At 44.2% G+C, this 12,971-nt stretch overlaps 1 protein-coding gene across 3 annotated transcripts in view; it reads right to left on the bottom strand.

Annotated features, from left to right (window-relative positions):
• LOC117352255 (kelch domain-containing protein 3-like) overlaps positions 1 to 5,168 on the bottom strand; it is a 171,106-nt gene extending 165,938 nt beyond the window's left edge. Inside the window, exons 1-2 of one of the 3 annotated variants that reach the window (XM_033928622.1) lie at positions 5,011 to 5,168; positions 4,736 to 4,798 (exon numbers count right to left, since the gene is read on the bottom strand). In XM_033928622.1, the coding sequence (XP_033784513.1) occupies positions 4,736 to 4,797 (62 nt within the window). In that variant the 5' untranslated portion in view covers position 4,798; positions 5,011 to 5,168. The remainder of the gene's footprint in view (positions 1 to 4,735; positions 4,799 to 5,010) is intronic. The other 2 variants (XM_033928605.1, XM_033928614.1) reach the window with 2 other exon arrangements.
• Positions 5,169 to 12,971: the final 7,803 nt, after the last annotated feature.

Below are 12,971 nucleotides of genomic sequence, written 5' to 3'. Positions count from 1 at the left end.
ACACATCAATGCCTTTAGTTACAGCTATCAAAATCCTAGGGGTAATATTTGACTCAAAACATACCTATTAATTACAGATTTTGAGCGTGGTAAAACAATCCTTTTTAAGTTAATATTAATAAGATGAATTTGTTAACCTGTTTTTCTCAGAAACCTTAAATATATTGGTGCATTCACTTGTAATTCAACAATTAGACTATTGTAATGCCCTTTATACAGGTATACATACAAAAGACATTCAAAGATTAATATATCATCTTCATACAGCAATTTGATTAATATATCATCTTCATAAATTTGATCATATTACTCCATTGCCAATTAATCATCAAATTACTTACAAAATACTCATAGTGACTTTTAAAGTCTTAATGGCAGATGAACCTCTCTATTTGGCACGTTTCCTGAATTTATACATACCATTAAGAACTCTTTGGGCTCCTTTTACTAAGGTGCGCTTAGCACGCGCTACAATGGCGTGTGCACTAGACGTTAACGCCTCCATAGAGCTTGCATTAGTATTTTCTGTGTAGCGTGGGGTTTGCGTGCGCTTATCTTCAGCGCACACTAAAAACGCAAGCGCACCTTAGTAAAAGGAACCCTTAGATTGGTAAATCAGAAACATCTTTTACTTCCATCTGACCGAGAAATAGTTCATGAGCATATTAGGGCAGCTACTTTTCCTGTAATGGGTTCACAACTTTGGAATTCTACACCGATTAATAGGAATGCTTGATAAGTTTAAAACTAAATTTAAAACATTTCTTTTTTTCTGACGCGTATGAAAACAAATAGTAATAGTTCAGCACTGAGAGAATCCCGTAAAGACAAAAGACGTTTTGATTTTTTTATTTTATACATTTTTTGGAACTGAATTGTATTTTTATTTTATTAGTGATTTTATGTAACTAATTTTCAGTTATTTGGATTTTAGATTGTAAGCTGCCCAGAAGGCTTTTAACCCTTGGTGCGGGATAGTAAGATATGAATAAATTTGGAAACTTGGGAGATTGGGGTAAGAGAAAGAAAGCTGGGGAGCTGAGAGAGAGAGAGCAGACTGTAAGAGAGGGGGAATGCTCTCTCCTTAATTTCTGCTCTGGGCTCCAGAATGTCTAACACAGGCTCTGCTAGCAGCCAATGACTACACTCAGCCTACTGCTCTGACCACATGCTTGCCCATTGGGGCCTCATAATATTTATACTGAGAATGTAGCAGAGGAGCCCAGAGCCTTCAGTAGAGCCTTTAGTATTCTGTTGCGATGCTACAGATGGTAACAAGGCATTGGATGGATTTTTTAAACCCCTTCCCTCTATCTGACTGATAATCATGCATATGGTGTTCCTTTGGTTGATTTTTCTCTCACTGCTGCAACCAGTCACCCATCTGTGACAGAGTGTATGAAACCCCGCCACTTCCCCTCAGTGACAGGTCAAAAGCTTGCGCCGATAAAGGCACGCCGACAACTCAGCGCAGACAACTGAGCGCAAGGCGGAAGCGCGCCAAAGAAAAACAGTAGTTTAAAGGGCTCCGACGGGGGTGTGTGGGGGGGAACCCCCCCACTTTACTTAACAGACATCGCACTGGCGTTGTGAGGGGTTTGGGGGGTTGTATCCTGGACTGCTTTGCCCATTTTTTCACAACTGAGGGCTGTGTGTCCCGATGTGTTTTGTAATATCTCCCTGCAGGCTACCATAGAGCTTTTTCTATTGGTTCTATATTTTGGAGTACAGGGTTAGCCTTGAAAGGTGGAGTTTTTTTGCCAGATGAAGCTGAACTGAGGCTTTTTCTCCACCTTTCTTTCCTTTCTTTTTCCCTGTTACTACCTGTTGTGTGATTGGCGTGTGTGTGTGTGAAATAGCCTGTTAGTGTTGCAGAGGGGAGGTTTGTTGTCCATATGGGGTTCTGATTTAGAGGTAATATTATTGGAGTTTAACTGACCCTTTTCCTGAGAGTATACGTATTAGTGGGTTGTAACCCCCCATTATACTGAAAACTTCACTTTTTCCCTAAAAAAAGAGGGGAAAAGTTAAGTTTCCAGTAAATGAGGGGGGTTACAACCCCCCAAACCCCCCACAACACCGGCGCAATCTCTATTAAGTAAATTGGGGGGGGGTTTCCCCACCAACACCCCCCTTCGGAGCCCCTTAAAATACTGTTTTTCTTCGGCGTGCTTCTGCCTTGCGCTCAGTTGTCTGCACTGGGTTGTCGGCGCACCTTTGTCATCACGCGCTTTTGTCTATGAACCCTTCACCTCTGACACTGCTGCTCAGACTCAGAATAAACCTCAGGAAAACCCGGCACTCCCCCTCCTGGATAATTTGTTTCACAACCACAGCAGCACTGAAAAAGAGTTTCTCCCAGGGAGGGGAGAAAAGTAGGAAACCAGGAAGTGACTCAAGGGAACTGAAAAGGCTGAGTCAGACCCAGGAGGAGAGGGGTGTATACCAGAGGGCACTTAGGAGCTGGAGAAGCTGGTTAAAGGGCCTGGCACTGACAGAGTTTGTAGGAGGTAAGACTCTACTGCTTTAAAAAAAAACCTGCCTTTGTTCTGGTGCCTGCTAAGACCTGGGACATAATGCTGTCTAACTGTTCCCTGCACATGGAATAAAGACTGTTTGGGGTGTGGCACGCCCTACGGAGAAGGGAACTTATGTTTGAAATAGACTGGGGAAAAGCCTAACTGTTTTATTTGGAGAAACAGGCTCTGCACTACTGTTGAATAAAAGAGGGTTTTTTTTCTTGAATGCCTAGAATGTGGTCTGGCTGGCTGGCTATGCAACCCTTCTCCTGAGCAAGCTGCCCCTTTCCATCATACCATCATTATGTTAATGGTGGGACCAGCAAAGAGAGTATTTGTGGCCCTTTTGCATATTTCAAGGAGACATAGCACTACATAGAAAAATTTTGATATAGACTCATATACTGTATGTAAAATATATTCTTGGCATATCATAAATGTTGGAGATTTCAGCCACAGACAAAATTTGTTGGGGCAAAATATTGGAAACTGAAAGGTCAGGGCGGAAAGTGAGTAACTTGGTGCATAATTTATAGGGAAATGGCTAGGGACACAATTTATTTTCAGATTCTGCTCCATCCCCTCCCTTTCAAGCAGACTGCAGGGAAGAGGATGAGAGATGGAGCAGAACAGAGAACAGTCAGTTCTCCCTAATCTAGCCCCTAGTCTTCTTTGCTCCTAGCCAACTCAAGCCTTCCCTGGCTCCACATTTCCACTTCCTTGTTATCTACAAATTAAACCCTGGAGTAACTACTTAGAATTCCTTTCATTAAGGGCTAGATTCACTAAGGACACCGATCATGTCCTGACCAGTTTGCGACCCCAACCCTATTCACTAACCTGACTCCAGATCCGATCCGCATATGCAAATGAGGGGGTATGGCATGCAAATGTAGGAAGGCAGCGATTTACTAACCAAAATCAGGAACATCAACTGGGCTGGCCGATCAACAAAGAAGCGACTGCTGGGGCCCAGTCGTTCATGTCCTTTCCAACTGCCCTGCTTTCTGCTGCCCTGCACTCTGGCCCGACTCTCCTTCTCTTGCTGCCCCACTCTCTACCCCAACTCTACTGCTTGCTGCCCTGCTCTCTGCCCCGACTCTCCTGCTTGCCGCCCTGCACTCTGGCCTGACTCTCCTGCTCTTGCCACCCCGCACTCTGCCCTGACTCTCCTGCTTGCTGCTCTGCTCTCTGGCCCGACTCTCCAGCTCTTGCCACCTCACTCTCTGCCCTGACTCCATGGTTTTAAAGCGGGGCTGCACTACAGCGTGCTCTGTTAAGTTCCAGAACACGCTGCAGTGCAGCCCTGCTTTAAACCCATGGGCTCGCGAGTCAAAATAAAAATAAAAAAATAAAAAAGCAATTTTGTTCACGGAGAGCAAAAGCGCATGCGCTGACCATGTACAGGCAAAGAAGATGGTCTACACATGTGTCAGGATCGCTCTCCAGAGATCCGTTGGGGGTCGTGACTCCAATCGCCCTTATTTGCATGAGGACGCGTCATGAATCGGGCGCCCAGCAACCTCACGGATTGGATCGTTAACAGATCGGATCCGTGAGGTTAGTGAATCTAGTCCTAAAAGACTGCATTTCTCTATTTGTTTGGGTTTTTTTTAATAAAAAGAGAAAGCATTTGAAAAGAACCAGGACACAGCAATATTCAATTATAAATCTTAAACTTTATTTAAAAAATTACCACCACCAGATAGTATATCTTTAAGAGGAATCTGTTATATAAAACCCAGAATATGTAAGAAAACTAATCTTGTTAGTCAGATTTTTATGTCTCAGGATGTGTCTTGCAGATGTTTATATAAACTTGTGGTTCCTAAACTTGGTCCTGAAGGCAACCCAGCCAGTCAGGTATTCAGGATATTCACAATGAATATTCACGAGAAAGATCTGCTTGCACTGCCTCTCTCTCATGAATATTCATTGTGGATATCCTGTAAACCCTACTGACTGGGGTGCCTCCAGGACCAAGCTTAAGAACCACAGATATAGATAGATTCATATGCATATTCTTAATTATCCATGGCAAAGCCAGTTTAAGAGTTAATATTTGTACAAGATACCACAATGAACTTTTTGAAAGTTTTTAAACAGAAAATTATAGGACGGCATGGAATACAGGTATGGTATAATAAAGTATATGCTTTGCTGTATGAAGCTTACTTTCTGCTGTAAAGTAGTAATCAATTAAACATGAAACGTACCTGGGGCTAGGCAGATCTCCGGTTACCTCTGTTCTAATCCAGTGTCCACTTGCTAATGCCATTCTGTTAGAGCAGAAAGAAAAAAATCCGGTTACTACTGGCAGCACTGAAATATTTCAGGTGTTACTATCTCACCCCATGATTTTGTGTGAGATTCAGATTAAAGTTCAGAGATGTAGTAAAAGATGCAGGTATTGGGTTCAAGTTTTAGCTTGGAAATCATAAATAGCTGAAGTTTACAGAAGTAAATCCAGAAATGCAGCCTTAAATATTACCTTATTCATTAGTTCAAGTCTTTGCATTTAGCAGTTAAGGTTTTCTTCTCACCTTTTCAACTCACCTGTGTTAACAGGTAAATAAGCTCTCTCACACTTGGCTTAAAATAGATAGCACTACAATTAAAAATTGCCTGAGGGGGTAGAATGTTAATCACTATAAACTAAACTTATACAGTTTCAATTGGTCATAAATTTTGTTGGCTCCTTGTTGCTATGAGACACAGAAACTCATACAAATAACTGTGGTTGTGACAGCTGAGAAAAGTCAATGTTTCCGGGTTACTGTAATCCAAGTTAGGGGAAATGGATATTATTTGGGCTTTGTATTCCTCCAGCACGTGTTGAAGTTTGAGCTGCTGCATTTGCATTTTGGTTTACACATTACCCTAGCTGTTGTCAGTAAAACTGTAATTAGAGATGTCTTCTCGGATCTTTTGTTTTTGGGTACCTTTAAACATAATTTTCAACCAGAATAATGCTGAAAATTATCACATGCTGTAAATCACTCCCCTAATGGCTAATACCAGACTGACGATCTACAGTAATTAACACTGATCATATTACATACAGTCAATCTCCCTAATAGAACTCTTTTTTCTTGGATCCTCAGCAGGCTTCTATGAGCAAAATGTTGGCATGCTCAAACTGCAGCCAAACTCTTAAATTGTACAGTATTTTATATACAAAACACAAAAAGAAGTGGCTTTAAATGTGCAAACACAATGGTATACACAACATTACTAATCTAATCTAATCTAATCCTTAGGTTTGTATACCGCATCACAGGGCCGCCATCAGGGCAGTACCACCAGTCCTGCATTCAGGGGCCCGGAGCTGACAGGGGGCCCGGGCTCCCCCAGGGTCCTAGGCCACAGTCTAGGGGGAGGGGCGATCCGCCCCACGTGGACAGGAGAGAGCTGGACGGGGGACCCGCGGAGTTCAATACATCTCGAGCCGCGAGGCTCGTCTTCTGTTACTGCCTGCCCTGCCGCTCACATATAGCCGATCGCAAGTGTTCCCCGATGTCAGCGCTGACGTCGGAGGGAGGGCTTAAGCAAAGCCTGCCCTCCGACGTCAGCGCTGACGTCGGAGAATACTTCCGGTCGGCTATTTGTGCACGACAGGGCAGGCAGGAACAGAAGACGAGCCTCGCGGCTCGAGATGTATTGAACTCCGCGGGTCCCCCGTCCAGCTCTCTCCTGTCCACGTGGGGTGGACCGCCCCTCCCCCTAGACTGTGGCCTAGGACCCTGGGGGAGCCCGGGCCCCCTGTCAGCTCCGGGCAGGAAACAGAAGACAAGCCTCGCGGCTTGAGCTTCGTTTTGTTGAGAAAGTTGCAAAGATGGGCTGGGAGGCAAACGCGGAACACAAAAGGGGGGAGGGAGTGCGTTTTGGACACAAGGCATGAACTTGGGAGAGAGGAAGGGAGGGAAAGAAATGCTGAGGTGGGGGAGAGAATGGGTTTTTGGACACAGAAGGCATGGACTTGGGAGAGAGAAAGGGAGGGAAAGAGATGCTGAGGTGGGGGAGGGAATGGGTTTTTGGACACAGAAGGCATGGACTTGGGAGAGAGGAAGGGAGGGAAAGAGATACTGAGGTGGGGGAGGGAATGAGTTTTTGGACACAGAAGGCATGGACTTGGGAGAGAGGAAGGGAGGGAAAGAGATGGTTGTGTACACGGGGAATAGAAGAAAGGAGAATTTTTGGTCATAGGGAGGGAGTGAGGTACAGAAAGTGGCATACCAGGGTGGGGGGGGGCGGTCCGCCCTGCCCCGGGTTTACGTCCCAAGGGGGTGCACAGCTGGCCACCCTCCAGTGTTCTCCCTAGGCCGGCAAACTGCGGCTCTTTAGTCACTTGAGTGCCACCGCCGCCATCGGGAACAGGCCGGCGCCAAGTTCTCCCTGCTTTTCCCTGTGGGGCCGGCCAACTCTCGCCACTCGCGTCAATTCTGGCGTCGGAGAGGACGTTCTGGGCCAGCCAATCGCTGCCTGGCTGGCCTAGAACATCCTCTCCGACGTTAGAATTGACGTCGGGTGGCGAGAGTTGGTCGGCCCCGTGGGGAAGAGAAGCAGGGCGAACTCGGCGCTGGCCTGTTCCCGATGGCGGCAGTGGCAGCCTATTCCCCAGTGGCGGTGGCAGCATTTTCCCAATGGTGGTGGCATAGGGGAGGGCAGGGAGAAAGAAAGAAAGGGGGGACAGGAAGCCAGAAAGAAAGAAAGGGGGCAGGGTGAAACAAAGAGAAATGGGGCACGGAAAGAGAGAGTGAGAAAGACAGACATACAGAATGAAAGAGGGTGTGGAGAGAGAAAGAAGGGGGCAGGGTGAGAGAGAGAAAAACAGACATACAGAAAGAAAGGGGGTATGGAGAGAGAGAAAAAGAAAGAAGGGGCAGGGTGAAACAAAGAAAAAGTTTGGGGAGGGAATGAGGTCTGGAGGAGAGGAAGCATACAGGAGGCTGAAAGAAGGGAAGAAATATTGGATGCACAGTCAGAAGAATAAAGTGCAACCAGAGACTGATGAAATTACCAAAGGTAGGAAAAATGGTTTTATTTTCAATTTAGTGATCAAAATGTGTCTGCTTTGAGAATTTATATATGCTGTCTATATTTTGCACTATGGCCCCCTTTTACTAAACCGCAATAGCGTTTTTTAGCACAGGGAGCCTATGAGCGTTGAGAGCAGCGTGGGGCATTCAACGCAGCTCCCTGCGCTAAAAACCGCTATCGCGTTTTAGTAAAAAGGGAGGGGGAATATTTGTCTATTTTTGCATAGTTGTTACTGAGGTGACATTGCATAAAGTCATCTGCCTTGACCTCTTTGAAAACCCGCGGAATATAAATGATAATTAACATTTTCTCTGCGTACAGCGTGCTTTGTGTTTTTAAAATTTTATTGTTGGTAGATCATTTTGACTTGGCCACAAAGGTAAGGGGGAGGGAGGGAGGGGAACTGCTGAAAGACATCTAGTAATCCTTGAAGGCTTGACTGTGCAGGGAATTTAATCATGTTTTGTTATGTGACTGGCATTATTTAGACTTTAATTTCTATGAATGAATAGAATGAAAATGATATAAATTACTTGCTTGTTTTTATGTGCGTGTGCTGAAGGAAAGTGGAGAGAGAGTGGGCTGAGGACGCTGAAGGGAAATGGGGAAGAGAGAATGGGGAGAAGACGCTGATTTATAAATTGACAATTGTACAGAATATTGTTTCTTTTTTATATTCATCCATAGCTGCATGTTAATGATGTGCTCATATGCACTTATTTATCATCATAACATATACATCATCATTAACATGCAGCTGTGGATGTGTAAGGACAGGCTGAGGAGGATGGATGGGAAGGAAGGAAGGTGTACAACTGACGAATTACTAGGATACAATCGTAATAGTCAATAAATGTGTATTCGGTACGTATTGTTGAATATAGTTATTAGCAGGGACTCATTCAAGCTGCATACAACAGAAGCATTGACGTCACATAGAATATATAGAAAATCAAAACAATAATAATAACACGGAGAAAAATAAACCTCAATTGTGAGAGGTTGGGACTACACAAGTGCCCAGCCCTCAACACATCATCACGGGTTTATAAAAAAACTCCGTATACAAATATATAAATAGGATTTTCATTCATTCATAGTCACATTTTTCAAAAACATTTTATATATATATATAAGCAACTATGAGTCTATCAAAAATTCAGGATTAGGAGCTGAAAGCCTCTCTTGAAATTTCATCTTTTCAGATGAGTGTATTTCTTCCTTAATTGCGATTTTTTGCATTCTGTGCCTCCGAAAATACTTACACAAATGAAACTGAGCTGTAGCCTTCATTACTAATGTAGTTAAGCTTGGGGTTCTGGTCACGAATTTTTGATAGACTCATAGTTGCTTATATATATATAAAAAATGTTTTTGAAAAATGTGACTATGAATGAATGAAAATCCTATTTATATATTTGTATACGGAGTTTTTTTATAAACCCGTGATGATGTGTTGAGGGCTGGGCACTTGTGTAGTCCCAACCTCTCACAATTAAGGTTTATTTTTCTCCGTGTTATTATTATTGTTTTGATTTTCTATATATTCTATGTGACGTCAATGCTTCTGTTGTATGCAGCTTGAATGAGTCCCTGCTAATAACTATATTCAACAATACGTACCGAATACACATTTAAGGAAGGAAGGTGCACATATCAACATATCGTAAATTTTTAACATGCATGATGCAGCTATAGGCAAGCAGAGGAGGATGGGATCATACAGATGTGTATGTTCAGATATGCGCTCAGATGTGTAGTTTTTTTCTGATATATTTATTAAGCTTACAGTATTTATAAAAACACATTTAATACTTGTTACAAAAAATATTGTGCAATTGTGATCTACTTCTGGCCTACAAAGGTCAAAAGAAATCCTTAACTGAGATTTTACATTCAAAAGTGAATTATAGCTACTAGCACTATTATTTATTAGTTATTTATTATGCAGATGTTTGTTAGTTTGTTATTAGTTCAGTATTAGACATATGTTAGTTTAGAATAGATAGGTATAGATTAGTTTAGTTTAGGTTAGGTTAGGGCCCTGCTGAAAGAGTCTACCTTGACGTGGTTGCAGGCTTACAAATCTTTTGGTCAAAGAGTGCGGCGACAGAGAAAAGTATGTGTGTATTCGGCCCATGGAAGAAGGGGGGGGTCGGGGGGGAAGGGGTGCATGGGGGGCCCAATAGGATTGCTCAGTAAGGGGCCCAGAAATTTCTGATGGCGGCCCTGCCGCATCATCTCCATGTTCATAGAGCTCGACGCGGTTTACAGTAGGAGAAATAGGAACTACAATAGAGGGTTAGAGGTAGAAGTGTGAAGAAAATTTAGAGGACTTGGGATGCCAAGATATAAGAGTTTCCTTGATTCCTAAATTGGAGGGAGACTTACATTTTTTGAGAAAAGCCAGGTTTTCAGATGTTTGCGGAAAACTTGGAGAGAGCTCAAGTTCCGAAGAGGGGAGGTAAGGTTGTTCCAAAGCTCAGTGATTTTGAAGTGGAGGGAGGTCCCTAGCTTCCCTGTGTGGGAAATGCCTTTTAGCGAGGGGAAGGATAGTTTTAATTTGTGGGAGGATCTGGTGGTATTAGGGTTTGAGGAATTCCAAGAAAGAGGGATAAAGGGAGGGAGGATACCATATAGGATTTTGAAAGCTAAACAGGCGCATTTATAGTGGACCCTGGCGATTATCGGAAGCCAGTGGAGCTTGGCCAGGAGCAGGGAGACATGGTCAAATTTACTTTTAGCGAAGATGAGCTTGGCCGCAGCATTCTGAATCCGTTGGAGTCTGTGGAGGTTTTTCTTAGTTGGGCTTAAGTAGATAGAGTTGCAATAGTCCAATCTGGAGAGGATGATGGATTGGACAAGGAGGGTAAAATGTTTTTGATGGAAGCAGGATCTAACTTTCCTCAGCATGTGAAGGCTGAAAAAGCATTTTTTTACCAAGGATTGGAGGTGATCATTGAACTTTTTTGTAGTACTCAGAGATCACTTAGGAATCAGACCTCGGGACAAGCCCGGACAAATGAACATCTGTTGATGCCACCTCTAATCATAGTACTTTTTTGTATACATTTTTTTAAAGCTTCAGCAAAATTCTTTAGTGAGAAACGAAAAACTGCATGGACTTATCCGAAAAAATCTTTAACAGGTTCTGGGTTCAATGCGTTTCGCTGTCGAGCTGCTTCAGAAAACCCGTATCAAATGTTCAATTGTTGATCTGTAAAAACAGTAACATATAATTAGAATTCATATTGTGAGTGTACAAATATAGTGCTCAAAAAGCAAAATTCCAAAAAACAATCATGGGAACACCAGGAGGTACCTATCACACACAGCCTTCACTTCTTTACCCGCTTGAAGGTTACTGTCAAAAAACACTCTAAGGGGCGTGCTGCTCCTTGTGACCCTGGGCAAGTCACTTAAGGGCAAATTCTATTTTTAAAAAAAATATAATTCTTTATTAATTTTCAAAACTTTAACAGTGCAGTACAACAAATGCAACATATAATGATACAACAAAAGCACATTCAACTTTCACATGTTCATAATCAACCATTTTCCCCCACCCACCCACCCATCCAATAATCATTCAATAAACACAAAAATATGTACAGTGGTACCTCGGTTTACGAGTGCACTGGTTTGCGAGTGTTTTGCAAGACGAGCAAAACATTTGCAAACTTGGTGCCTCGTAAACCGAGCTTGCCTCGCTGTACGAGCGCCCCCCCCCCCCGCGATCCGGCATCCCACCCGCTCGCGTCTGCCCCCCCCTTTCCCCACGCGATCCTACATCCCCCCCGAGCATGGCAATGATATCCCTTACCCTGACTGGGCACCAGTGCCGGTGCCCGAAGATCTTCCCTCTTCTGGCGCGGCCTGGGCTGGGCGGTGCATCGGAGATCCTCCCTCTTCTGGTCTGGGCTTGGCTAGACTGGCTTTGAGCATTTGCGCATGCTCAAAGCCTTCTGGTCTCGCTCTCTCCGAGATTCTCAGATTCAGAATCTCGGAGAGAGCGAGACCAGAAGGCTTTGAGCATGCGCAAATGCTCAAAGCCAGTCCAGCCCAGCCCAGCCCAGAAGAAGGAGGATCTTCAATGAACCGCCCAGCCCAGGCTGCTGCCAGAAGAGGAAGGATCTTCGGGCACCGGCACTGGTGCCCAGTCGGGGTAAGGGTTGACATTGCTGTGCTCGGGGGGGGGGGGAGGGGAGATGTAGGATCGCGGTGGAGGGGGGCAACGCGAGCGGGGGGAGGATGCCGGTTTGCAGGGGGGATGCTGGATCGCGGAGAGTGGTATGGAGCAGCATCGGTGGTCTCAAGGGGGGGGGGGGAAGGAGGAGGTGGAACCAATCAAAGCGAGTTTCCCTTACTTCCTATGGGGAAACTTGCTTTGATATACGAGCAATTTGGTTTACGAGCATGCTTCTGGAACGAATTATGCTTGTAAACCAAGGTTCCACTGTATTTCCATAAAAACCTTACACTATTCTGAATATTGATATCTTCCCACCCATCCCAAGTGTGAATATTCAAAAATCAATTTAAAACATAAATAACCCCCTCCCACCCTTCCCTGGATATTTACCAAATAAACAAAAAACTGACTCACAGTCAACAAACAATTATAAGGAAGTGACATATGATGCCAATGGGCCCCATATCAATTCTATAAGAAGCGCCCAAAAGATAGGCCCCGCTATAGACACCGTTCAGTGCAATTCAAGCACAATTGGGTGCTGTTTAGTGAATCACGCTGAGCGGCATCTATTTTGGAGGCACACAATAAATAGGCCAGTTCTAGGCACAACTAAAACTTAGGCGCCCATGCGAGCGCTTAAGCACGCTTAAGAGCAGTGATTCTCTAACAAGGTACCTTATACCTAGCCACCCCCACGCCTAACATGCATAGTGCCTATTTTTTGGAAGGTCACCTAAATTTTTAGAGGCGCCTTGTTACAGAATCGCGCTTTCTTGATAGGCGCCTATGTTTCAATTGATTAAAAAGCTTAATTGAGATTGTTATTCAATTTAGATAGGTGCCTATCAACCTCTGAAATAGGTGCCAAACTTTAGGCCAGGGGTAGGGAACTCCATTCCTCAAGAGCCGTATTCCAGTCAGGTTTTCAGGATTTCCCCAGTGAATATGCATGAGTTCTATTTGCATGCACTGCTTTCAATGCATTTTCATTGGGGAAATCCTGAAAACCCGACTGGACTATGGCTCTCGAGGACCAGAGTTCCCTACCCCTGCTTTAGGCGCTGGTTACAGAATTTGGGCCTGAATCCCCCATTGCCCCAGGTACATTAGATAGAGTGTGAGCCTGCCGGGATAGGGAAAAATGCTTGAGTACCTAAATGTAAACCACTTAGACCAGTGGTTCCCAAACCCTGTCCTGGGGGACCCCCAGCCAGTTG

This window comes from Geotrypetes seraphini, chromosome 1 (assembly GCF_902459505.1).
Source record: "Geotrypetes seraphini chromosome 1, aGeoSer1.1, whole genome shotgun sequence".
NCBI lineage: Eukaryota > Metazoa > Chordata > Amphibia > Gymnophiona > Dermophiidae > Geotrypetes > Geotrypetes seraphini.
Note: the sequence above shows the minus strand (reverse complement) of the source record. Positions and strands in the feature narration are given on the sequence as shown.